This window comes from Scleropages formosus, chromosome 10 (assembly GCF_900964775.1).
Source record: "Scleropages formosus chromosome 10, fSclFor1.1, whole genome shotgun sequence".
Taxonomy (NCBI): Eukaryota; Metazoa; Chordata; class Actinopteri; order Osteoglossiformes; family Osteoglossidae; genus Scleropages; species Scleropages formosus.
The window spans coordinates 28,818,130-28,846,115 of NC_041815.1; the positions used below are offsets into that span (position 1 = coordinate 28,818,130).

Below are 27,986 nucleotides of genomic sequence, written 5' to 3' on the forward strand. Positions count from 1 at the left end.
TCGCACAAAACAGTCCTAGGCTGTGGGAACTGTTGCTCATCTTGACACTAATGTAGCTCTCCTGAAATCCAATATTTACAAATTATTTTCAGCTCTCACCTCACTATGCCCCCCCATCTCTAATATGCCCCAAAGGCAGAGACTTACTTTAACCTTTACTGAATTCATCACTCATATCCAGAAGATGTTAGCAATTAGTTTTTATTCATTTCAAAAAGTCAGAGCCAACCTGAAATATTACAAAGAATACAACATAAAGGAGTTAAGGAAACGATGAAATTCAAGACCAGCAATATAAATCAGTCTGAGGTGAATGTGACAAGTTTAGAAGTGGAAACACAATATACAACATTATAAAATTATTTAAAAAAAAAAATCTGAAACAGAAAGCATGCTGTACACAACCCAGAAGAAACAGTTGTTTCCAGTCCCTATATTTGGCCAAAAAAGGAGAGATACAAATCTGAGAGAAAGGCATTCTGGGAACAGGTCACCAGCATTAGCACACAGTGAGATGTCAGTTGAGTTTCAACTAATTTTCAATCCCAGCACTATCTGTTAGGTTGCTTCAACAGCCAACTAAAGGCACAATTAGAGGAAAGTGGGCCTGAACTGGGGGGGGGGGGTAAAAGATACTGTCTCAGGAGGGGAGAACAACCCTCGGTTGAGTGACAGTACCAACCTGGGATGCCAAATGAATAATTATTTTGAAATGCTGTTCTACACACTTATGGGAGTGTGCAGGCATCAATGGTCTTTACAGCTGCTGGGGACATGCAGAGTGCATAAGGCCCACTAAGGAAGGACACATGCTCATCTGAGATGCCCCTCCAGACAGTACGGTAAACCTGGGACTGCAGTGCCACATCCCAGTAAAGACATCTGCCCAACAGGACACCAATAGCTTCTCAGTCGGCAGGACTGGGGCATGTGGCCTACCCTGGCAGTGCATTTCACTTCAGGTTCTGCTGAGCAGGGGGCAGCGGAACTTGAGAAGTCGCAAATGAGCCTCATCCTTTTGGCCTCATTTTACAGTCACAGCCTAAGTTTCGAAACATGAAATGATTGCCACTGCTACAGACTTTGCTGAAGGTGATTGCGATAGCATCTCAAATCCTCCAGACAGACTTGTCAAGCACTGAAAAGTAGTTTCTTCAAAAAACAGTACCTTAAAGAATCAGAACTATAAAGCAAGTTCATTAGAACTTTGACTTAGTAGTTCATTGAAATGCTTCCCTCTTTAAATCCAAATATCTTAAGAGGTTAAGGTTTTATAGTAAAGACAACATGGAGTAAACTGTTGGGTGGAGTGTTTGGCGCCATCTAGTGCTGACAAGCACAACCAACAGGAAGCAAGCAACACGAAACCCTGAAATACAAATCCATAAACGCAAGTCCTCCTTTTTATTTACTGTGTTTTGCATCCAAACAATACCGACCGCAGTAGAATCGTATGCATGACACCCTGTCTGTTGCTACACAGAAAGTGATACCATCAGCATTCTGAAGACAAGACCAGCAAATGGAGAACTCAGATCAGACTGCACAACTGCACACGGACACTTGGTGTCCATCTGAAAACCAAGGACAACGAATCAGTTTTGTTAAAAACTGTTCCCTTTTCTTTACAAACATGACATGCAAGGACATTGGAAAATAAAAACAATCAATTCAAAGTAGAAGAGAAAAAGTGGCAATCACCTGCCCTGCGTTAAGGCAAGGAATGTAAGCCTTCGTCCGGAGTGTGTTCTCAGACAGGCTGGATGAGGAGCTCACCACCCAGGGATGCTCTCAGACAAGCATGTAGTGATGGACCAAGGCTGCCTTAAAATGCACGTCTTAAATAATGATATTACAATGCTGACAACAACCAGACAGACAAACTTAAAATGGGCTAAAACTAAAACCTGATCGTTAAACATCACTGGAAAAAAGGGGAGGTACAGTGCAATTTTTGTGAGAAGGCACAGATAAGGGCGGCTCTGCTGGGCTCAGCTCACTTTTGCTGCTGCTTCAGGCTCTCCAGCAGGATCTTCTTGTGTGCTGGGTCGAGAACCCCTGCCTCCTCCAGGTCCTCCTCAGTGATGTCACTGCGAAGAAGGATTGCGTACCCCCCGGCAACACACCGTGAGCACCACACACACCTAGGTCCCGTGTGTCCCCAACCCTTCACAGAGCAAAACCTCAAACCTCACCTGAGAAATTCAAGGTCATCCCAGCCGTTGTGAAGCAGGCCCTCCTCATAACACTCCAGGCCCAGGTGCCGAAGCCACTCGCCAACACTGCACTCCACAGAGAGACTGGAGCTGCTACTGCCTCCCTGCCACAAGCCCTGCACACAGAAACAGTACATGTGGAGGTCAACGACAGCACTGCTAAACATGGATAATACAATCGTTTTCCAATTTATGAACAATCTTTTCAACTCTTCATTCGCAATCAATAAAGCTTCATGAAAAAGCATGCGTCTGACAGATACAGCTATGACACTTTAAGTCAACTGAGCTAATTAAAATAATCTCAAGTGACAGAAGGGGGGGAATCTTCAGACTCCTATTCAGTCTAGATTAACTGTACGGCTGTTACTGCTGCCGTTAGGATGGCCAACACCAATGAACACTAAATGCAAACTGTAAACACTGTGGAAGAGAATTGAATAAAAGCAATCCCACACTGCTATTCTTTTTTCAGTGCTCTTTATTCTCATCTATCCACTCAGATGCCACATGTGCTCTGGTACAGAGAAATTTTAGATAATATAGCTGAAGTAAAAATGTTTTTGGAAAACATCTGCATCCTTGAAAATTTACAAAGTACTACAAGTATACCAATACAGGTGATAACTAACAACACCACAGACCACCTGTGACTGTCACTGTACCTCCTCTGCCACACCCAGTTCAGTAAACAGTGCAGGCACAGTCATTGCACTGGGAGGAAACATGATCCTGACTGAACGACACCACTTCCAGAGGGGAATAGGCCTTACCTCCTCAGGCAGGTCCTCGGCGATGCTCTCATGGATGGAGTGTGGTGGAAAGGTGCGGCAGGGGTCAGGCAGCCCCATTCCTCGGAGGTGAGCATGTCCCATGGCTTTGTGCGAGACGGCAGGGTTCTTGTCACGACCCGGCTGGTACTCCACCTCGCTCAATGTTTTGGCCATCTGCAGCACAGAGCAGGACTGGTCGTCCAGTCCCGAAGTGCCCCCTCTCCGGAAAGGGGCGGTGGGTGGGCCTAAAACTGGAGGGGACTCCATGCAAAAGGCTCCGCTGCCCCCTACAGAGTGTGGAGGAAGGAAACCAGAGGAGGGCTGCGGCTTGGCTGAGCTAGGCTTTATGTCTGCCAGGTCAGGGTAGAGGTTCCGGCACTTGGCTTCTTTGCTTGTGGTATAAAAGGGGCTCTCAGTCATATCGATAGCCCCTTTGGGGAGTGGCGGCGGTGGAAAATCCGGGGGCGGCCGGTTAAGCGTCCCTCCATGTGGCCCGGGGCTGCCGTCTTCCTCTGAAGAGCCTTCATCGCTGGCGGGACGAGCCGGGGGGCGGCCACTCGTCTGCTTGCGGTGCTGGATCGAGCCAACTGCAGGGGCCTTGCTCTTGCTTGGGGCTGCAGCCTTGGGTGGGAGGGCGGAGCTGGGCAGCATATCGGGTGCCAAAGCAGCCGACTGGTTGGGCACACCTTCCAGGATGTAGTAGGCAGGGTTATTGTAACTGTTTTTGCAGGTGGAGGGATCGCTTTCTACAGAATCCTGCTTTGACCTGAAATCAAAAAAGGACAAAATTTTCTTTTCATAAGCATGTAGAAAGTGCCTCTTGTCAGGCTCATGTTCTCAGCAGATTTATGCTGTAGCACAGTGACATCCAGGGTTCAGTGTGAGCAGCCAATCAAGAACAGGCTCCATGTTCCATTGCAGACACCCAAAGAGGTTGTACGGTTGTCTAAAACTACATGTTCAATTTGATCGTGGATGTGGAGACCAGAAGTGGTGGGGAGGAGGAGATATGCTTCTCAACATACCTGCCTTGAGGCCCATCCTCCTTAGGCAAGCTAGTGCGTCCTACGGCGGCATGGGGTGGATTCCTATCTCCCTCCTCGCACACCTTTCCCAGCTCTCCCGACACATGTCTGCGGGCCTGCGTGGGCCTGGAAGTGGAACAAAGACAAGACCAGCAGAGTCAGCCCTCGTTCCACCCCATGCCATCCCACCCCGTCCTGGCCAAAACAGTCCAAGCAGCATCTCAGCTTTTGAACCAATCACGGTTCTATCTAGTGTTTTGTATGGAACCTCAAAGTGTTTTTCATACAAGATGTCAGTGCATCATCTGAGCAGTTTCCAGACCCACTCTTGTGGCTGGTAGCCGGTACCTACTTGACATAGTCATGTCCAGCTCTCTGGGTTATCGTGGACCTGCCCTTGCCACTTGCCTCGTCATTGTCCACACTTATCCATTCTATTGAAACAAGCAAAAACAACCATTCCATCAGCCACAACCCACACAAACAAAAAGGAGATGCATATTTCCTGACACAGAGTCTGTCGAAAACGTCAGGAAGTAATCAGTGACCGGAAAGAAGTAACAACCCCGCTCCCATGGAAGAGAGCTCCACCCAAGTCTGATGTTGCAAGTGAAAAAGAATGCGATTCTTGGCACTTTTCAGAACCCCTCCTGTCCAACGTACCATATAGGCGTTCACGGGTGCCCTTCCTCTCAGAGGGAACGCGCACCCTCATAGATCCCCGGATGTTGCCCGTCTCCTCTCCTCGATGTGACAAGTAGGTGTGGAACTGCTGGGGCGTGCTGCCAATCATGGACTTCAGGGCCAGGACACACTCACCTAGGGGTGAGAGAGAGAGAAATGTCGCAGTGCAGCCACACCAAAGCTGGAACGTATATGTTCCAAGAAGCATGTGAAGGCATTACCATAAGACTCGTATCCATCAAGCGATTTGACAGTGAGCAGTAGGTGCTGGTCCTGCAGGTACTCTATGTCAGACAGGATAGGTTTCAGTGTGGTCAGCTGCTTGGACGACCAACCCACGCGCAGAAAGTTTATGTTGTCACTGTTCTGCGTGTCATTCTCATAGCTCTTCTTGAACTCTGCAGAAGGACAAGGACACAGGTAAGGAAAGAAAAAATTAATTCAGTTAAGAAGTTTTAGGTGAACCCAGACAGCCCGTGAGCACCTGGACATACAGTACCTTCCAGGCAGGTGGAGTAAAATTCAATGAAAAACTTAGTCCGGCTGGCGGTCTTGACAATGGCTTCGATGCTCTCAAACTCAATGTAGGCCTGCTCTGAAGACTTTGGCAGCCCTGCAAATATTGCAAAACCAGACCACAGATGGGTATAAAATCTGAGAGATTTAAAAGACCTCAAAAGAAGCACTTTCCTATTAAGTAAAAAAAACAAACCTTTTTTGGAGACAAACTGAGATGTCACTCCAACCTCAAACGTTGCAAAAACTGGAGAGTGGTCACTGGTGACAATGTCGTCTGTGCATCCTGGGAGAAGAAATGAAGGATGGTGCAATGTGATGAGGCAACAAACATTTTAAATTCATTATATTCTATTTCCTTGGCAGCCAGAGTTTTTCATGTTTGTCCTACCATAGGAATTGCAGACAATGTGGGTTTCTGGGTAGGACTTCCAGAGGATCCGATCACACCAGGATGGAACATTGGTCCGCATCTGTAAGATGCACAATAGGGCACAATCCAAAAGCCATTCAGGAATGGTATAAATCACTTCCTGGTTCAAATCCTCATTAACTTCCTGGTTTGCATCAAAAATGACCACGAGCCCTTAATTTTTTTTTTTTTTAATAATAAAAGCAACCAGAAATGCAGAGGTATGATGAATATTTTCCAGCCTTTGCACTGCCCTGATCCTACCCACCCCAGTGGGCTTCTGTTTTTGCCATACATAGGTGTCCCGAGACCCCCTCTCATAACGGTAGGTGGGAGGGTAGGAGATTTCCTCTTCGGCTACAAAAGAGTGAGAAAAGAAATGAGATGAACAAAAAGACAATTTCATCAACAGTAACAATCAACTATTCATCGTTCTGATTCAAGAATGGCGCCTAAGTTTTCACATTACTGTAAATCCTACGTGACACTAATGCCAATGTGACAACTGATGAAGGAATCAAGAAGGGCTCACCAAAGCGCAAGAAAACCTTGTTCTTCTCTCTCTCCAGATTTAGCTGGTCCACCTTGAGCAGTGGCTCAAACTCTTTCCTATTGATATAGTTCAAGATATCCTGTAAAAGAAATATTTTCATTTTAGTTTTTAGCACAGCTCCCCTAATATCCGGGTCCCGCCCGACAGTGGTCTGCACCTCTCCGACCTTTTATCAGCCCATTCCCTGCCTTGCAATCTTTGTTCATCTGACTCTGGCCTCTTATGTGCCCCAAGCTCACCTGCACTCTATGGAAGAACAAGCTTTACCTTCCTACACCCCCAAATTGTGCGATTCCCTTCCCAAGGCTATCAGTAAATCTGCTGTGGATACCCTTACATTCAGCTTTAAGACCAGCATTTTAACACATTTATGTCCTCCTGTTATTGAATTCACTTCCACTCATCTGTTCATTTATTTCCCCTTTTTATTATTGCATTGTTATTGTAAATTTAAAATGCTCATATTAGCTTGTGAATTGCTTGAGTTGTAACCCATGTACTGGGTTTTACTGTTCATGGTGATCAAGTGGAAGGTTGGGTCCCCCCGTTATTACACTTTATTACAGACTGAGCCATGCTGGTGTAAAGTATATGTTATATAAACAATCATGCAGCACCTGGATGTCCATGTCCAGCCTGTAATTGAGGTCCCCAAACCAGAAAAGATGTGTGAAGCGTAGTGAGATGTCAAAGGAGCTCAGCTGCCGGTCCCCCAGGGAGAGCAGGCGTAGGATGTCTAAATAGTTCTGGTTCCGCCTGCAGGGATGGAGAGAAGAACCATTGTCAAGGTCTAACAGGAAGATGTTCAGGAGGAGTACTGTACCTGCCAATCTTGTTGCCAGGGGAGCTGTACCTGCTGATCTTCTCATTGCCAGAGGTCAGGTGACAGTTGACAAATCCGAACGATGTTCCATTGAACATGAAAGAGACACCAACTGCACCTTTGTTGCCTGGGGGAATAAGAATGGAATGACAGTCAAGCTGCGGAGAGAGGACCCCAGTCAGACATAAGCAACTCTAGCAAAATTGAGTCCAGAGGGGTCACGGCCTGGTCTGACCTAATGTGTTTGCGATGCCGGTCTTGACGCTGGAGACACCCACATGGCTGATGCGGTTCTCGTGTTCTGGCTTCACGAGAACAGCAATCTTGATATTCCACAGAGTTTGCATAGCAATCTGATGAGAGGAAAAATATGGTGAAGGCTGGGAAGACACAGGCTGGCTATAGACTTTTGCTGAAGTTTCACACTGCGATTCACGATTCAAGATCCACTCTTTTGCATAAAGCTACAAAAATATTTTCAGCCAAATCATCCAAGCCATTACGTGCTTAATATGAGGTTTCTTTAGTAGAATTTTCCTATTTACATCAACAAGCTTGCATCTGTTTGTCATAGCAGCGATTGCTCTGTAGAAAGCTGGTAATTCAAAGCAACTTCTCAGAGGATCATTTCACAGGAAGAGTCACCACAGAGGATTTGGTCTGCAGACAAACCATGAGAGCACAAAGCCATACATACAAACTTCACACAAGCCAAACAAAAAGGGTCAAATGACTTTTTATAAAATCCCAGACTTCCTGAGATGCTCCGTAATCTTACATGTCAACTCTGACATCCTGTAACACATTGAGTACCTGCAAGTTTCATGTGTTAGACACTGAAGTTCCTGTGACTCCCTATTGATCAACGCTGAGTAAACACGTGAACAACCAGTTAAAAGGTACATGACAGTAACCTATGGGAGAATGGAGAGTTCTCAAAGTTGACAGAGTTCTGTCTGGAGAGGAGAGAGACCAGACCAGGAGGAGATGCTCCCTCACCAGCTTGTAGTCGAGCTCGGTGCAGTCCTTCAGCGCAGCCCGCAGCATCTCCACCCACTCCTTATCACAGACAGAATTCTCCTGCGTGCCGATCACATAGATATCATGTGGGATGGTGACAGTCATCTCATCTAGTGTCTTTCCAAGGCCACGTGACACCAGCCAGGAGGTCATCACTTTTGGAGGAGGGACACTTCCTGGAGAGTGAAGGAGATCAGACAAGCACCTCTGTGTTCCCAGCCTCATGCACCCTCATCTAATGAACAGGTGTGTTCCGTTTTACAAATAGGCACAAAAACAAACTTGGGTACAAACACGCAGGTGCATTCAAGAAAGGTTTCAGACCCATCTCTGTCAGAGCCATTTCTCTCCTGACAGCTAAATTCAGAGTTCAATACCACCTATGATTATTGATTTGCTATATGAAGATTGCTTATTAGCAGCTAGTTGAGGATGTGAACAAGCAACACGGTATCATCAGAAACACAATCTGTTTTAATAACCATGTGTCTGAAGTCAGTTGTTGTGATACACTTTTGTTTAGTTTCATTTACTCTTTAGTTGTATGCTATCCTGGAAAGATGCTGAATGCATTCATGTAAACATGACCCAATTGCTCTCTCGTGCTCACCCATGTTCCAGCTCCCAATGAAGATGGAGATCATGTCTGGCTCATCTTGGTTGGAATGTTTGTTCTTCATCAGCTGTAGAAGCTGGCAGAAGGCTTCCCTTTTCTGAAAGATGAACTGGGATGAGCCCAAAGGCATGCTGTTCCTATTCAGGTGCGTGGGCAGATGCTTCTGCAGGAGCGACGCCTCCTCACCTTAGCACTGGTGAAGATAAAGTCCTTCCTCTGACTCTTCTCCTTCTCTTTCTCGAATACGATGCCCAGTTTGTTTTGTACACGCTGGGACTTGATGAGCTGCCGAACTGCATGTTGAACAACATGCAGTGGTCAATTCAGTATCAGTGGGCAAAACAAGCCTCACCGCAGCCAACCTCACAGAGCAGGTGGTGCTTCACTGCAGCACTCCAGCTCTTAATTCATTCTGACAAGCCTGCACCTGACATCAAAACAATCAGGCTGAGGCAAAGGATTTATTTTTTAAAAAAAAAAAAAAAAAAAAAAAAAAAAAAAACCTTGAAACGAGCAATTTTAAAGTGTTTACAAAACTTACACTTCCTGTGATGGCAGACAAGCGATTTTAGAGAAAGTAACACAAAGCAAACTGCTGCTACTGGCAGTTCCACATAACTAGTGAGCATCTCTAGTGACTAGCTGTCACTCACATTAAGTTCAACCCAAATAGTCATAAAACTTGAAACTTTCTCCACTGAGCTTTGCATCTCAGAGCCCATTTGTCACAGAGACCCTAATAACAGCAAAGGGACTCCGCTGCAAAGATCCACCACTCCTCACTTTTATCATGCGTAAACGTGTTCCAGTCCTCCTGAGAATCCTTCATCTTCTTCATAACCACCAGTTTGCCAGCCTCCACATCCACGCTCAGAGTATACTTCTGCGACTTCCCAATCTTGGTCAGGTCTGCCAGGTATGCATCCAGCTTCACCTGTCCATAAAACACAGGAGGGCAGTTAATTACAAAGCTAGGGGCAACTACAAAACAAGCCAGAATTTATGGCTAGATATAGCTCCATAAATGGACCTGTACACTTGAGATGAGACCCAAAAGGTTAATGTTTACAAAATGGTGATTTCTCTAGTGCAAGACAACTTATCCAGCAGGGGGAGACAAAGCTACATGAGGTTTGTTTAAAGCGCTTTTCTCACTGAGACTAAAGGCTCATTGCAGAAATGGGGGGCCCTTCAGAGCAGAAAAACAAGGAGGCGGCAGCAGCAGCTCAGCCATTGTTATCCTGCACGTTCGCTTGTTTACGTTCAGCCATATTACCTCGAGATTATTTCAGCTTCCACGGATGAGTTACATAGATTTAGCAGCTCTTTACCCACTTTTCACACTCCTGTCATTATTGCTCACAGCACTTTGTAGAACAAACTTTGCTCTGTGTGCTGCACTCATTAGCAGATGCGAAGGAAATGCCCAGCCAATGAGGTTGCAGAAAAGGGGAGCCCTCGAGCCAATAAGAATACAAGATGAGACGACGCCCACCTCAAAGGCCTGCACAGGGATGGCCTTGCTATGGCGCGTGGAGAGCAGAGCAGGGATGGAGGGAGCCGGGACACTCATGTCCTGGAGGGCCTTCAGAGCCTAGAGGGACAACAAGAGGGCGGAGACTGAAAAGGGGCATGTCTGAAATGAGGCTGTCAACCTGCTCTAGAATTAGGACAAGATATGAAACATTGCATTTTAACGAAAATCATTATGCCATGCTGGTTTTAAAGTACATATTACTACTAAACCCAACCAACAGAACTGATTCAAGAGTAAAACCCATCGGCCTTCAAGTGCCGTTTCTGCAGTGGCCTCTCGCCATTGTCCTCTTCTGACAGAGGGCCTGATATACCATTACACATACATCGAATATCGAAGGCCTCTTTATCCAATGGTTCTTCATCTTATAGTTCACTTACCCAATGATCCTCCCATAAATAACTACACTAAAAAAATACCTTAGTGTCACTTTTCCTACACAAGGGGAAAAAGTGAGCACAAGTTAGTGTTTAGTTTTCACTGTGACTATTACTAGATTATTTTTCCTGTTACTGTAAATGTTTACAATGTACAGGTGTTGAGTGCAGTAAAAGGTATTTTTGGAAGAATAGTTGGATTTTATTCACTCTGAGCAGCGTTGCTTTGAAGGAAAACACCTAAGAAATGCATAAATGTACAGTACCATATTACTAATAGAGTACAGTAACATCTGTAACGTACACAGTTTCCGCCCATAGAGTATATGGCATGGACAAGACACTGAAGGCAACTGCATTACCCGCCATGTGTTACCCAACCTGGTTGCAGGAACGAGTGGCCCTCGGACCCACTTGTACATGACATACTACGGGGGTTCGGAGCTGCACAGAGCTAAGACTGCACAACATCTGTGCCAAATACAGTACAGCAAGTGAGTACAGAAAGTGGTGTGGTAAGTAGGTACACAGAGGTCACTCCTCACTCCAACTCCAGGTCTGTTTACAAATAACATGCAGCCACTCTGCTGTGGGTTCTCTACCCAGGTTTTGGAGGAAGAACTTCTGCCTCACCTTCTTCTCAATGGAGGACAGGAGATCCTTGAGGATTGAAAGCTTGGTGACCAAGTGTTCCAGCTCCTGATCTCCGCCCTGGCTTCCCGACTGGAAGAGAGAGGAGGTCAAGCTGTGGTCCCATAATCCCTCTTCCCCCACCACCCTGCTGGCCAAACGCACTCTCATGTACGTGTTAACAATCTGGCTTCCTGAATAGAGCGCAGAGGACATTCTTACAGATGCCCTCCCAAACATGAACCACAGGCATCCAGCAGTACTGTCTGAGGACACACAAGAGGAAAAAGCTCTTTTGTGTTGAAAACAGCAACAACTCATGGGGGGGGAGGGGGGGGGAGGAGAAGAAGAAAAAAAAAAAAAAAAAAAAAAAAAAAACACAACACCTTAAAGCCAGAGGTGCAGAGACAGCTGGACACCAAGAGAAATATTTCTACTTGAGACATGGAGGAATCCAGCCTCATCTGTCTGACTGTACTGTTTGCAGCAGAATTAGAGAACAGTTTGCAAGAGCCTTGTCTAACTGGGTTGCACACATTCTGAAGATTTATCTAGTTTCTGTTTTCTGAAATGTATAAATGGAAGGAAATCCTGCGTACGAGGAAAACATTGCTTGTTTTCTGTAGCAACACAAAAGCAGGCCAGTCAACAAGGGTACAAGGTTGGTTTTGATTCACGGCCTACCTGTTGAATCATCCGGGACACCATGAGAGCGCTCTGTTGGTCAAACACTTTGGAGAGGATCTCCAGACCAGCTAAGACTTTGTCCACTTCTCTGGGAGCACAAGGCAAGAGAAAGAAAGGTACACAGTGAGGGGTGGGGGGGGATTAATTCTAAGTTAAAATGAGGGGAAACAGCAGCTGACAGAGAAAAACTCTCAGTATTACTCTTTGGCAGTCATAAGATTTTGACCCATAATGCCCTCAGTTGTAAACTGAAAGCATAAGGGCTTTGAGTGTTTCCAAACAGCACATCTCATCCCAGAGGTCTTAAGTTCTGGCATCGTAACAAAAACAACTTCAAACGGCCTCCTGTAAACAAGAGGGACCATTTACAGGAAACCAGTTACCGAAACAGAGCAAGTGGCCCCAACTCATTTGAAAACTGGACTAACGGAGAGAAACGCCAGCATCAACAGCTAATTCCCCCCCTCCACCATCTGAAGTCCTCAGATATGCATGCCTGAGGGTGGGACAATAGGGCACGCTCACCCATGCAGCCTCTTGCAGGAGGATACCAGGGTTTTGTTGAGGTGGGGTAGGTTGCTTGCCCCCTGTTTGACAGCCTCCAGGTCCAGAGCATAGCTACCCTTCAAGTACTCATGGGAGATGGTACTCAGACCATTGGCTGCAGGGCTGTGGCAAAACACATAGGTCACAAACACCACAAGTTTACTTTTCTCCACTGATATACATTATTATTTTTAAATCAAAGTGTTCATATGAGCCTGCCTTCATCTCTCTCCATTGTCTTCCGTTGGCTGTCTATATCAACTCCAAGGCTGTGGTTATGGCCTACAAATCGGTCAAAGGGTTAGCACCCTAATATCTACAAGATCTGATCACTCCCAAAACCTCAGCAAGAGCGATACACTCCTCCACCTTTGGCTCTTTGTGGTCACACTTTCAAGCTATCCAAAATCAAAAGTCTGCTGGTTGTTGGTTTTAGCACCAATGTTGTGGAACAAACTGCTACTGTTCCTTAGAACTGCTGAAGCCCTATCAATGTTTAAGTATGGTCTCAAAACCCATCTCTTCTGGCAGCTACATAAATGAGTCCAGCATGATCTACTGTGACTATTTTTGTATTTGCTATTTGAACATCACTTCTACAGGCAGTTAGCTGACGGATGTGAACCAGCAACATGGTGGTAGACAAATTGATCTTTGACAATCATGTCTGTGTATCTAAAGGTCTTTGCTGTTGATGGAATTTTGTTTACTTGGAGTTGCAAATCACTTTAAAGAAATGTCTGTTGAAATACATATGGTGCTTGGCTTTATGAATTAATGTAAAAACAATACATTTTCTTTTAGTGCTAAGTGGTCCACACATTAAAATGAACAAAATAAAGTAAATGGCTGTATACACTCACTTCACAAAAACAGAATATCAGAACACAGTTATTTGCTAAGAATTTACCACCACTGCATTTCTTTCCAATTCCTCAGAGACTAGTAATTATTAGTGGGACAAGTAACAGTGCAGCCACCTGTTACTTGCACTGAGTACCACATTTCACAAAGAATTGCTTGAAGGTGAAACTATTTCTATTTCCTGATTCATTCAGTGCTTTTCATCTCTTCCGCTGACTTGGATACATACGTCAAACTAATGCGAAGCTACATTAATACAAAGGTGAATGACTTTACCAGTAAGACGACAAAACAGCCTTGAGATTTTCACTCATCCTGTCCTGAAAGTAGCACTGTGGTTGGAGGCTGCTGCAATCTCATTGTGCAACGCAGCAAGCGAACACAGCCCCTGCGTGGCCAGGTAGTACTACAGTACAGCCCCGCATCACCGCCACCACTGCAAGCAAAGAACTGCATCACCTGTGTGACTTTTACACAGGATGCGGTCTTTTAAGCAGAGAGGTGGTCAGTATCATCTAGAAAAAGACGCAGGATGACAAGGAATGCGAGCCTTTCTCCCCCATTCCCGCATGCTGCTGCTCAGTAACATCTCCCCCTTAACAGTAACCTCTGACAAAGACAAAAAAAAAAATAAAACCAACAAACGTGGCACTAAACTTGAAAAACTGGGGAATCCCCTCATTTATTTATGAGTTCCCTTCTAAACACTGGGTGAAGATATTTAGTTTATTGCTGTGAATTTCTCCCACCTGTCCGACTGGGCCTCCTGACTGCAAGGCACCACAGCCACGCTGGAGGCAGTACGAGGAGGCAGGGGTGGCTTGTCTTCCTCCCCATCTGAAAATTATAACAAGACTGAAGTCATTACAACATCCAGACAGACAGACACATTACAGTGTGACCAGAATAAAGTCATTACAGTACTGCATAAAGAGACACAGAGGCTTGCACAACCCCAAATTACTGATGGGCCTGATATCTGCTGTGGTTTCCTGTGAAGAGGAGTTACAGTGCTGAAGTGAGATTTTACCAGAGTAGTCCTTGTCATCAGGGCTCTCTTCCCTTTCCACGGGGTACAGCAGTGTGGTCACCAGACCCTGGTTCGGCTGCAAGTACAGCTGGATAAGTTCCGGCAGAGTTTTGAATCTCTTTGGCTGCACACCTTGGGATGTCTGCAGTGAGAAGACATGTATGTGTGCCCAAGGTTCCCTTTGTCCCATGCATGCAGACACTTTCGCAGCCAAATTAGACACATACAAAATCAACTTTATGGTCATCGCCACAATATATCTAGGACATACACAGGAGTGAAACAGCATTTCTTCAGGACCATAGTGTGAACATAGAGAACATATACATACATGAAAACATAAGAGGACAACATATGCACATCAAGTGCAGTACACACACACACACACACACACACACAGAAAAAGGAGGCAGACATACATTCAAACACATATGTACACACAAGTCCCACAACATTCTCTCACACCAAGGCTGTGACCTACATCAGTCACCGTTATTCTGGCTGAATCTGAAACCACTGATGGATGCTAAGCTGCCTTCTTGAAACAAAAGTTTAAAAAAAAGAAAAAAAAAAAAAAGAAAACTCCCAATTATAGAGGCTATGTAATGTTCACTCATAAGCAGAGATAACAGCTATTCCATGCAGAAAGAAAGATTGACACTGGTGTCACTTTACTACATATGACAAGGTAAAGATAAGAGGACAAATAAGTAAAACTGAAAGGAGCTATGATATAAATAAGGACAGATACAGCTGAACTCAAACATTTGCTCACGCAACACAGACAACATGAACAAAAGGTATTTGACTATATGCTACTATCAGGACTTGACACAAATTTTCAATTTAAAGACAGCTAATGGCAGTTCAACAAAAATCTGGAAAAGATAGAGAGGTTCACAAACAAAAAGGTAATTCATTTTTACTTTTTGTTAAAAACAACTTCAAGAGGGCATATCACCCTGTGGCCAGTTTCCTCACACAATCTATGTGGGACTAAACCTAACAACACATAAAGCTAGATCCCATAGATGTACTTGTCAGAAAAGGCCACTGAGACGTGTGGGAAGACGTGTATACTTGATGGGGTTCTCTCAGCCTAGTTTGAACAGCCTTTTTCCAGTTCTTGGTTTTGGCTCCAGTCAGCTTCGGGTCCTTCGGCCGCCTCTCTTCCTGCCCACGCGGACTAACTAACCGTATGAAGTGCCAGTCTGCAATCCCTCCCCATATGTTATGAGCAAATCAGCTCTCCCTACATCATGAAAGCAAGGGGAAGTTGCTTCAATGTCCAAATTCATGCATTACAGCAAGTGCTCATCTCAAAAAAACGACCACACTTCTTGTTCTAGCTGGCCACAGCTTCACAGGTTTGATACCAGAATTATTGAACCTTTAGAGAAGACGCCAAAAAAGGTTCAAAGTTCAACCAGACTCACTGAGCAACACACCCAAGTTTGCCTTGTAAAACATTTCTTTGCCGCACACACGTTCCTCATCACAGGAATCTCTTCCAGACACTCCAAGCAGTAGTGAATACAACATAGTGAGTCATTATGGAAATAACCCACCAGGAGGAAACGTGAAGGTGTCAACTTCCTGCTCCCCACTTTCATACTAATTTCTGCAGCTCTCCCACAAGCGCATCCCACCCAACTCCCATGATGCTTTTCTCCAGTCTGCCAAATTACTGCGTACCAAGTGAGTAGCCGTACCTGCACTGCCAGAAAGCCATCTTCATCGGGAAGAATCCTGTAGGTGTGGACATGTTTCTGGAACCTGAGAAGTAAGGTGGAGGATTGGGGATGTGGGGGAGGGGCAGACAGAGAGACTGGGTCAATATTCTTTTCAGCACATGGGGGTCAAGACACTCACCCTGGCTAACATATTAGCAATTTCCAAAGCAGCCATTTAAAGTACTGTGGTTGGAAACACAAGGCCTGTGGGATTGACTTCTTTGGCTAACACATCTTTTATTCCTTTTAAAATTGATATTTAAAATGGTCTTCAGCAGAAGGTTAAACAACCATGTCTATACACATTAAAGTGGTCCTGGTATATAATTTCAGACCATCATCATCTTCAGCTGCAATAAAACTCTGATGCAACCAAACATTCTTACCATTTCCCTACTCGGAGTCAAAAAACTGCAGCATGTTAGGAAAGAATTACATGTATATTTGGCTAAGGTAATACTGTACTTTTCAGATACAATTACATGGTAGCTCCACAAAGAACTTGATTTTAACCATTCAGAAAAATTACAGTGACTACATAAGGCAGCAGAGAGCATAGAGATTACAGATCACTTTGCAATCAGTGGACCAAGGTTTGAATCCCTGCTCCCACCGTACTACCCTTGAACAAGGTGTTTATCATGAATTGAAGACAAACATTACCCAGCCATATAAATGGGCAAATGACTACGTAGCCTAGTGAACAGACCCCAACAGTAGAAAAGTGTCAGTTAAAATAACAAATAAGCAAGGTCAATACTGTGGTCTGCAGGAAAAAGGTACAGTGCAAGGTGTTATTGTGACAAAACATCTTGTTCTTCAACAACTCCACAGCAATGCTCCACTACACCAGGCCTTCTTATGACAGCTGGCAGAGCTCACCCCCTCACTCAGCCTCTGTGTGGTGCATAACAAAAACCCCAGGGTCCCCCCCGCAGGCAACTGCTGCCATCACTCAAACCTGGGATGGAGGAATATCAGATCAATCCTTTCTATGGGCAAAAACAGCATGGCAGGTGGCAGGGTCCTCAAAAATGCAATGTAGACTGAAAACAACTGAGAATTCAGTGTCCCTCCTAGTGAGAGGCACCAGGTGTGATATTTGTTAGAGCCATTGTTTTGAAATACGAAGATCTCTACTTCAACCCCCTCTGCCTAAAGTACCCTTTACTAAAGGGACTTACTCTGAACTGATAAACAGTCTGCTGTTCTAACAGTTAACTGATTACACTATAAAGTTGACTACTTAAGATCTTAAGAAAGAGGACAGTGATGCCAACTAAGTTATGCTATGTTCTGAATTTAAAAGCAACACACAACAGAAAAATACAACTGGCCTCATACTTGTAGGAAACCATCTTCATAAGAGAACAGCATGTATTCCAACAGCTGCAAACCCATAAAATCCAGACGTCTCATTCCACTTGGAGGGAATTCCACAAACGCCACCCCAGCCTCCCAACATATAGGAAACATTCTACGACAGAGACGGGCGAATGGCTTCACCACTCCCTCCAATTCTCCAGAACACCGAAAAACAGGAAACTGCAGCAACCCTGTAAATCAGATGGCTGGGGTCACACAGCGGCTGAGCTGGTCGCAGATGCCCTGCCAGTGAGTTGAAGCAGAGAGGGCAATAACGAAAAGACTCCTGCTATGGACAGACAGCAGCCAAATTAAATTGGTTGTATTTTCACCACTGAGAACCAGACTCCATTTACTGACATCAAATTAAATATTTGTGGCTTATCACATATTTAAACAGCAGCTGCTGCAAGGAAGATCCAGGAACAGACATTGAGTTAAAACTTGCCCTTTCTGATGCCCATAAAGAAACGTGACCACCAGACACTGGGCCATATGTAAATCATCCCTGGTGTCAGGTGTTTACCGAGAATGCAAATCTCAACGAGCAATTTTGAGATGACAAGCTTTGTCAAACAGCACATGGAGGTGGTGTATGGGGGCTGACCCTTGTGTGTGTGGGGTGGGGTGGCTCCAGGGCTCGTGGGGAGTGTATTGCATGCCGCAGCCAACCTGTCGTTGTCTGTCATACTCTAGAATACAACCTTTGCCCACAGAACAAGCACTCACTCACTCTCTCACACACACACACACACACACACACACACTTTTACTCCCATCAACCTAAACTTATGGGCTCCTGGGACTGAAGTAGCACATGGAAACAGTGAGTTTACGTAACAAGGAAGGTGGACCACAACATCCGGTGTGAGGACAGCTGTGATTGGACTTGGAAATGCAGAGTGGTGCTGCTGCTTGTGGACAGTCAGATCCTTGTCCAACACCGGCATCCCCAGCTCACTCCTTCAGTATTTCCAATGCAAACTGTGTGGAAGAGGGTGTGGCCAGCAAGGGAGGCTGTAGCACTTGATCCCAAACAATTTAGGAAAACGGGAAGCAGATCAGACAAACTACCTCGCCTCCTCACACTGTTGCCCTCTGAGAACAGTGACATGCCTTCACTAACCAAGCTGTTTTCCTCACCACTTGAACAAGGTGTTCATCAGCCGGCATGGTAACGTATGCCCAGAGCAGCCAGGGTTTCATAGCCGCACAAAGACACAGCAACCCAGCAGAGTCTCTGAGGATGAGATGCATGCACGGAACTGCACACACACAGTTACACTCAGCCCTGAACAGAAAATCTTTTCTTTTTGCCTCCCTGGTTTGTTGACACAACTGCAGAAGGTTGATATCATGTTGCCTGGAGGCACTCTGAAGCATGTGTGCAAACACACAGCATAGAAATACATGAATACACACACACACAAAACACATTATGGTGCTCTGAAAAAACATGATAATTTGAATTAAATAGCAATGAGGCATTAATTGTCCACAGACATCAGCTCAACCACAGACACAGATAGGTGGACATAGATGTACATTCATGGGGAAAAGAAACTACACCCTCTTTCAATTAATTCAGTGGTTCTTCATATCAGGGCATAACTCTGATCCTCATCAACTGCAAATCTAGCTTGAGATAAGACAACACAACAGATTTCAGTATTTCATTATTTACTGAACAAAAAGTAAAAGAAAATGCAAAAACCATGGGGGGGGGGGGTCATCCTTATGGCCTCCACAGTCATTAAGAAGATAATTAGCAGCCAGGTGCTGTTAATCAAATGAACTCCACAAACTGATCATCAAGAAGTCAGACTTCTGGTTTTACAGAGGTACTTTTTACACTTTGGTGGTCTGGAGCATTCAGGTTTGTGTGGAAGGAAAAAAGGTATCAGCAACAAACACAGAGCAGCAATTGCTGCTGCTCCTCAATGTGGGAACAATAAGGCCATTTCCAAACAAAATGAAATACATCACTCCACAGTGACAAGGATTAATTAGAAATTGAGAACACTGAAAATAGCTGACAATCTTCCCAGGAGTGGGCATTCTAGCAAATACACCCCAAGGTCAGACCATACAACATTCAGAGAAATCACAAAGAAACCATGAGCTACATCTAGGGACCTACAGACCTTGGTTAAAATCAAACACAGTATGTCACCACAAACACAGTGGTGGCAGAGAGATGCTTTGAGTTTGTTTTGCAGACACAGGTGCTTGGCACCTTGAAGGCAGAGTCGACTGTGAACTCCTCTTTACCAAAATATCCTAGAGAAACATGACGTTATCTGTCGGACAAGACGTCGGAATGGCCGAGTGAAAGTCCAGTAACGAACCACATTTAGATGCTGTGGCAGAACCTATGGAGGGCTGTACATAAACAGCTCCCCTCAAACAAACAACTGAAGCAATGTTGTAAAGAAGAGTGGGCCTAAATTCCTCCAAAATGATGAGGGAAACATACAGAAAAGTTATTGCTGTTAAAAATTGTGCAAGCTGCTGAATCATGGAGGGTACACAGCTTTTCAGCACATTTTTGGCTTATTTTTTGGTTAAATGAATAACATAGTGGAATCTATTGTGTTTGTCACCAGAGTTTAGATATGCCTAATTTTAGAACCTGCTTAGAACCAGATGATTTTTGTTTGGCTAAGTCCTGACATATAAAACCGCAGAACTGAAAGAGTGACTACATGTACTCAGAAACTGTCAGCAATACCTTTTTTCTATATCACACTAGTCCTTGCAACTCCAAGCCCCTCTCACTATGGTAATTTTCTCAAACATTGAGCCACATACTGAACTCACTAGCAGACACAAAAAGGTGGTTGACAAAGGGTACAGGCCTCATTACTGGCCATGTATTCAAGCAGACGTTTGGTTCTCAATTACTGCATTAAAAAATAAAAGTTCACAAAACGGGACAAGCTTTGTGTAAATTTAATAAAAATCCACAGAACAGAAGCTTTTTAAACTTCAGACACTTCCCCCCCCACAAACTGTCTTTAAAAAAAAAAAAAAAAAAAAAAAAATACACTGAGGTGGCAGTTTGTTTCCTGCTACTGGGCACACAATACAGCAGTAACATCTGGAAGAGTTGCATTTGCACTGCATTATGGGTAAAGTATCTTTCAGTCGGAGAAGCCGGAGGTGGTATTGTCATCAGCACTTTCCCTTTCCTGCAGCCTGCCAGGACTGCCTTTATGTTTCTGTTCCCTGGAGAAGGAAGGCCCTCGGCTCCCCAGGACTCTAGAGTTCGTCTCCTTCCTTTCCCTGCCCTTGGATCTTCTGAAAGATCGATATGGTTCAGGCAACATGTGGGGTGTTGGTTGTGGAATTGGATCCCTGATCAAAGGGTCAGGTCCTATGAGAGGGCCCCGTTGTTCCATAAATAAGCTACTTAACCTTTGTTGCATCATTGAAGTAGCCTGATGACAAAAAGAAGTGTGAAAAGTTGAGTTACAGCTCTGTATGCGAAGGTCCACACTTGCAATAAGTACTAGACCTCAAGAGTAAACCCATGTGAAATGACTTACAAAAGCAAGTGGTGAGAGGAGAGCTATTTTACAATGGAAATAAAGAAGTTCAAACACTTTAATATAATCGGGAGTATTTTTAAAGGATCAGTCAATTAGAATCCAGCCATCTCTGCCATTAACCCAGCAGGCAGCATTTCTGCATCAGGCCATCCACTCATAAGCTACTGGGTCGAGGTGACAAGGACAGCAACTGGCGTCACCTCCCTTTGTTGTGCAAATACAACACATTTCAGCATTCAGGGAGTCACTTCAGGTTCCAGCAGTAAAGAAAGATATAGTGGTGAGCAGAGAAATTTCTGATAAGCGGAGTAAAAAGCCTTACAAGCTTGTAGTTTTTTCCGTCTTTCGTTCCTCTTTACTGCACACACCTGTGTTCCTTGAACCAACAGCAAGTGCTGCAGAAATGTGAAGCAGGACGGCCTCTGTAGCGCTGTCCACATTTTCATCTAATTTGCATGGCTCCTATTTACCTTTTTTTTTTTTTTTTTTTTTTAAAAAGTGTGACAGTGTCAGGATCCTGAAATAAAAGCTACACTTTAACAGTTCATTTATTTTTTACCCCCACACTCCTCCACCCCTGTGAAAAAACAACCACTTCATACACACTTGTTCCAGAACCACTGATACAAATAGAGGCATCTATATCTGAAAATCCCTCCAAAACAATAGGGCAGTTTCCTAGAAAGACTTTAGAACCGTATTCCACTCACCATGCACATTTAATAGGAAATGTTGCGCGCTTTAAGAGTAAAAAAGAAGCAACACAATGGAGCAGAATGTGGAGGAGACATTACAAATCACGTATTGATCACTCAGCAGCAGGTTTATCATGCTGGTGCAATGCCAAGAAGCCAAATGTTGCATAACAAGCTATTTTCAGTGTCAAGGCAGAGTAATAAAGAACTCTGTCAAATGGCTACAAGTCACGTGTTGCAGACTGCATCACGTTCAAGGAAGGCCGACAGAAGTTGGAAATGAGCTCTGCACGGAAAGGATATCCCAGCCAACTGGATAGAGACGAAAGGCCATAGCAGCCTCCTAGGGACAAGTCCAGTAGCTGCCTGTGAAACAACACTGGGAGTCAGCCAGTGTCTTGAAGCAGAGGCTGCCAAACTCAGACCTCCACAGGCCTTGTGCTCCTTGTGTGGGCCTAGAAAACAGCTACGGCTGCTAAATAGAAGGGAGACGCGAGTTCTCAACATCCTGTTGGGCCTTTCATGGAAAACAGCTTTCACACCCAGTGATTCTAGCTGAGGATGAGCTAAAGGAGCCGTAAAGGTGCTCCTCTGTCCATCACTCAACCCCTCTGGCCAGTTCTGTCCTAAGCAGCTGGTTTGCAAGTCTCACAACATTGAAGACAGACAGAGCAGCACCCAGCTGGCAGGAAGCTCATAAAACTACTTGTCATACAGACAGCCAAACTGCTGGATTGAGTGCAGAATGGCAGAATATACCCCCTACCCAACCACAGTGGTTTGGGCCTTGAGTTTGAGAAAGGCCCTGGTTAAAATGGCTCCCATATAAATAATTCATTTGTACATTCAGAGCTAAAACACACAAACCCAAATACATATATCCACCCCAATGTGCTTCTCTGTGACATTAAATTTTCCTACAATCATACTTCTGAAGAGGGTCACACCACCATGTTGGTTTCACACCTAGACCAGCTACAAATCCAGATACTAGGGGGAGAAAGAGAGAGAGGGGAAAGAAAAAAAAACCAGATAGATTCAGACTTAGCCAATACAAAAAAATACACAGAAAAATCTTGCAACCATCAGCACAATTCAAAACACACGCCTATGTTTGCAGTAAGCAAAGGCTCGAGTGTTTATAACTGACACTCAGCTTGCTGTAATATCACACCTCAAAATGTGAAGCAGCAGGTGACATGTTCAGCCCCTGATAAAATAGACTTTCTGTACAGATATTTTTGCAGAGTTTATGAAGGAACCTTAAGAACACAAAATACATAATTTTTCAAGATCCACAAATATTGAGTCACGTCTTTACTGGGTTACCAGGGCCCCAAAAGTTCTGGCAGCCTCTTGAAATTACCACCAAAGCAAGGCCTGCTACTCACAACAGACCCAGAAACAACACCCTCTCCGAGCATCTCGTCACCAAAACAGTCAAACGTTAATTTGACGCAAGTGTTCCTGTTCCACGGTGAAGGGGGGGGGGGAAGCCTAACCCACAACCACCAATGAGCACAGCCACACATGCTTGGCATGTGAGAACCACTGGATTTCCTTCTGCAGGGGTGACCGAAATGCGGCGATGATTAACTTCAGATGCCTCTCGGGTCAGACCATCCACCCCCTGGGACTGTGCCTACCGAACAAGCTTCAGCTCCCAGCCTGCTGTCCTTATCAGAAACACCTCACTGCACCAGGTCCAACAGCTGGAGCCAGAGCAAACACCTGGCCCAGAACAAAACCAGTCTTCATTCTGTTTGCCCACATCCAAACACAGTTCCTCCTTCTCCCCATCATCCACCAGACAGCACACCATTTCATGTCACATTCAGTTCTCCATTTGTTTTGCTCCAATTAAAACGCTGTTTCAGTGTCCACTGTTTACTTTTTTGTTATGTTTATTCATGACATGGACAGAGACTAACCTGCCTATTGGAGAAAATTAATACAAACCAAAGAAGACAAAGCACTATGCCAAGTCCATTATTCTACAAGCAACTACGATAAATACACCCACAGGAGTGCGATTCCTCTGTCCATAAGAAATTGCACACAATTATCAGCCAGCTTTCAATATACTAAATGATTTTTCTTATGATGAAAGATGAGTTTTCAGCCCTTTGACAAGAGTTTCAACATGACTCACTCCAGATTTACTTAAAGCAGACCTCAGAGTTTATCAGCAGTTTTCAACCCTGATTCTGTAAATGCCTTCTCCCCCCTTGTAGGTCAGCTTTTGTTCCAGCTGAGGGCTTCAATAATTATGCTCGAATGAACTGCTAACTGGGTAAGTCCCATGACAGCAAAAATTATTATTGTGTTGTCAACTTTTTGCAGTTCCCATTCACTTTTGTTAAACATACTTTTGGCTATGTGTCAGTTTTTAAAAAAAGAAAAATATTCCATGTCCTTGAAATTGACTAATTTTGCAACTGGGTGGCAAGCACTGAATATTACAGTATCTCTTAGGATCTGATGCTTTCCAAAAAGTTTTTGGCCCCAGTCTGCAGAATCCCTCCCAACATTCCAAAAAGGGTCTCTAACCCTTCCATCTCTTTCAGACTCATTTCTCTCATCTCCTGACAGCTACACAAGTCCAGTACCATCTGCTATGATGATCTATGCATTTGCCATGGAGTAAAAATGGGCCTAACTGAAAAATATTTGATGTTTTCATTCATGTCATTAGGCAATTAGGCAGCTATAATGGCAAATTTGAGTTCAGCTCCAAACACAATGAGCACACACACAAAAAGGGAGTTCACCAGGGCTGCAGATGAAAAACTTTATCTAAGCCAAGCACCATGATGGCTGACATTTATAAAGCTCCAACAACCAGCACCATCTTGACGTCAAGGCCCCACCCTCTGCACCTGCCGCTGCCACCAAACCCACCACGTCTAGGCAAGAAACCTGGACTAATTCCATGTATTAAACTCAGATCCTGCAGCATATACCAACAAGAGGCTTTCAATTTTCATTTTTATACCACTAACACCAAGCTCTAGCCCAGAAACGAAATCTGTTCTTATTCGACAGCATGGCTATTCAGATCAACAGCTGTTACACACAAAATTCAATGCCTAAAACCATTGATACCACCTTCACAAATACCAAAGTATTTTTTTTTCATATGTGGAATATCAGAGAACATAATTACACTCTCAACCCCTGTCCCTCAGTAAAACCTGAGGGTGAGACACCCCTGCCCCATCCCAAGAGTTTCCCATTCTTTGTTTGAGGTCACATGGGAAACATGTCCTAGACACACAACCCTGAGTGGGTCGCACAGCTCATCCAGCGACATGTGAGGCAACCCTCAGAAGGCAAAGACAGGGAGCGCTCACATGGAAATGGCGATTGACATCTTAGAAGTCCCAGATGCCGTCGCAGCACAGGACAGGTATAAACATGTTGATACACGTCACACAGAGATAAACACGGAAAGACACAGGTTTTAAGGACACTGCCTTGTGTGACAGCTTACAACAAGTTACTATTCTGCTCTATTTCAAAATGTCAGAACCACACTGGCACACCTGGGAACCACCTCAAGGTGAGGTTCTCAAATCGTTTACCCCTCCAAACAAAAATCTGATGTCTGGGGGCCTGCAGTCAGTCTCCACAGTAGGTGTGCACCAACTACTCTTTAAAAATAAAAAATAATAATAAAAAAAAGGTAAATGAGACAAGTGGGTCAATTTCATCATCTCAAAAAACACACATCCTAAATGCTACATATCACACAACCTATCATGCTAATATGTTAACCATTCATGGTGGTCCAGAAAATATCCCAGGAAGTATAGGGTGTGAGACAGGGTACACCCTGAATGGGACACAACCCCATCACAGGGCAATCTGTCCATCACACACAGACAGCAATTTACACACAAGATCCACCAATTCACCAGAAGCACACAAAGCCGTGTCTCAGCCCACAGCTCAGAAGCTGAGCTACCAGTGTTACCCACTGAGGTAATGTGTCACCTTCTTATGAAGGTTTGAGTAAAGGTTGTGTAGAGACACTGCAAACCTCTGTGATCCACAACAAAGATGTACTGTCAGCGATCCCCGGACTGGTAGATCGCCGCTCGGGTACGGACCCAGGAAGAGGGAGGCTTGTCACCAGAAGGACCTCTTCCACAGAGGCTTTGGTCTAGTACTTTGTCATTGTAGCGCAGAACACAGCAGGTTCCTCCTGTAAACAAGTGCTCATTAAAGGAAAACTGATAAAATTGGCCAGAGAACTGCGTCACACGCGTGCAGATGTTTCCTGCATTGGTTCAGTGGCTGCGCCGAGGGCAGGGAAAGGCCCTCGAGACAGCCGCATCGAACACCGAGCAGGAGTCCAAACCCACAATGGTGTGTCATGGAAACAATCCAACACTGAAACAGTGTGTCAATGCAACAGTCTAACAGTGCATCACAGCAACAACCCCACAGTGCAGCAGTCCAACAGCAACACTGCAGCAGTGTAAGGCATAAGCAGTCCCACCGGCGAACAGCATCAAAGCATGGTAACACCACAAGTGTACCACACGTCCACAGCAGTCAATTTATGTACTCTGTAGCTGGTGTCTGAGTGGGGGTGTGTCGGGGGGGGGATGTGTTTCACGTGACCCCACCCCTCTTCAACTTAAATTTTATTATTCTGCAAAGAAACCAGGACGGTGAAATCAAACGTGCGATTCATTGTAATTGAATTGAATAACCAAGCACTTTTCACGAGTTACTGTCCTTCGCGCGCGTTCACCCCCCGCACTTCCACATAAACACCACTGACTGACTGTACAACGGTGACAAATCGATGCCCCCCCCCCAGCTGTGTGGCTTCACGATGACGACGATGAAAGTCGCTTATGTTAAACGGCGGGGTTCCCAGCACTCGAAGTCACTCGAGACGAACATGTGTGGAGAATTACGTTACCTCACGACTTCGCCAGTTGCTCAGCTTCGAAGTTCGAGGACCCAAAAATATCGACTCACACCACGACTTTTGCTGTGGGACGCGTTTTAAATTCACGCAGTGAGTGAGTGAACTTTAAATTAACAAGAAAAGTTTAAATAATAATAAATAATAAGCCAGGGAGGGGACTTGACACACTTACAGCACGCAGAGCGCGTACGCGCCATTCACGCTCTCGCTGTCCCGCACGAGGAAGCTCCCGTCGCGCCCGGCTCGCGCCAGCAGCTCCTCGGCCGCCGCGCGACTCAGGTCCCGCTGGTACCATGACGGGAGCGCGAGACCGCCGCCGGCCATGGCCGCGCGACACCCGCTCCGCTCCGCTCAGCTCAGCTCAGCTCGAGACGAGAGGACGTGTCCCGCAGCTGTTCGCGTGGGCGCGCGCTAAAGCCTTAAGTCCTCGGCGTGCGAGTCGCCCCGCGGCTCCCGGTCGCGTGCCTGCCTCCCTCTGCCCACGGAAAGAGAAACAGCCGCGCCGACGGAGTGTGGAATCCGCACCGCAGAGGAGCGGTCATGAGGAGCGACACCGGCTGCTACAGGTTCGCACACAGAGAGTTTCGCTCCCCCAACAAGAGAGTTACACGAAGCAGAGATGCGTTACACCCAGTCATCAAGAGTTAGAGCCAAACACAGCGGCAGTTTTCGCTCCTGAACGGGCTGCTCCTCCGGAGATCCGACCCCGCCAACGCAACGGCAAGTTTTCCGTCTCTCTCAGAGTCTCTGTGTCCGGCAAAGAAGAGTCCAAAATTGGGCCAAACACACCCGTCTGTCACAGATTCCGTGCAGCTTCGGACCGAAAAAAAGACTAAAAGTAGTTTGAAACAATCCAGGACCCAGTTTGCGCTCGTTAAACTGAGAGATCGTGCCGGACCAGATTATTTATGCCCCCTCGCCGCGCGTCGTCGTCGTCCGCAACCGCCTCAAGTCAAGAGCAGAAGCGCAGCCTTTGAACAGTCCTTTAACTAACTGCCGTTAACGGTCTTCCTTCCCGACGTGGGCCGAGGGAGTCTCTACTCCTTCATCCTCCTCGTCCAGCTCCGGCCGGGGCGATACGTTTCCACACGCGCACGCTCGGGCGTCGCGTATTAGATTGAACATGTCGCGCGCCAGCCCACGGTCATCTTCTTCATCCTCGTCATCACGCTCGTCACCGTCGACGGGTCCTGCGGGAACGCGCCCCGACGCCCGTCTCGTCTCGTCGTCCCGTCCCTCCCGAGCGGAGCCCCTCAGAGAGCCCCAGGAAGCGGTAGCTCCATGGAGACTCCTTTCCGCGAGGCCGTGCGCGAGCCCTGCACCCTCACCCCCCCCACACTCCGCGCTTTTTTTTTTTTTTTTCTTCTCTCTCGCTTCTCAAAGTTTGC

At 45.5% G+C, this 27,986-nt stretch overlaps 1 protein-coding gene across 1 annotated transcript; it reads right to left on the reverse strand.

Moving 5' to 3' along the window:
• Positions 1-264: 264 nt before the first annotated feature.
• Positions 265-27,986, reverse strand: inppl1a (inositol polyphosphate phosphatase-like 1a). The gene is made up of 27 exons (XM_029255602.1): positions 26,771-27,986; positions 16,022-16,085; positions 14,310-14,451; positions 14,029-14,116; positions 12,395-12,538; positions 11,867-11,957; positions 11,186-11,275; positions 10,134-10,232; positions 9,422-9,572; positions 8,825-8,931; positions 8,633-8,735; positions 8,002-8,198; positions 7,238-7,355; positions 7,033-7,129; positions 6,797-6,935; positions 6,159-6,258; positions 5,895-5,983; positions 5,606-5,687; positions 5,411-5,500; positions 5,198-5,311; positions 4,920-5,096; positions 4,678-4,833; positions 4,367-4,448; positions 4,015-4,140; positions 2,990-3,755; positions 2,196-2,332; positions 265-2,090 (listed from the first exon to the last, which is right to left on the reverse strand). The coding sequence occupies exons 1-27, from the start codon at positions 26,920-26,922 to the stop codon at positions 1,997-1,999; spliced, it is 3,795 nt and encodes a 1,264-aa protein (XP_029111435.1). The 5' UTR covers positions 26,923-27,986; the 3' UTR covers positions 265-1,996.

Bases quoted from the DNA above. Each gene is read 5' to 3' on its own strand.
- inppl1a (XM_029255602.1), bottom strand. From the start codon at position 26,922: ATGGCCGGCGGCGGTCTCGCGCTCCCGTCATGGTACCAGCGGGACCTG. The intron at 6,259-6,796 runs GTGCTGCATGAT...TTTCTTTTACAG, and splicing joins GGCTGGACATGGACATCCAG to GATATCTTGAACTATATCAA. The intron at 5,312-5,410 runs GTTTGTTTTTTT...CAATATTTGCAG, and splicing joins TCAGTTTGTCTCCAAAAAAG to GGCTGCCAAAGTCTTCAGAG.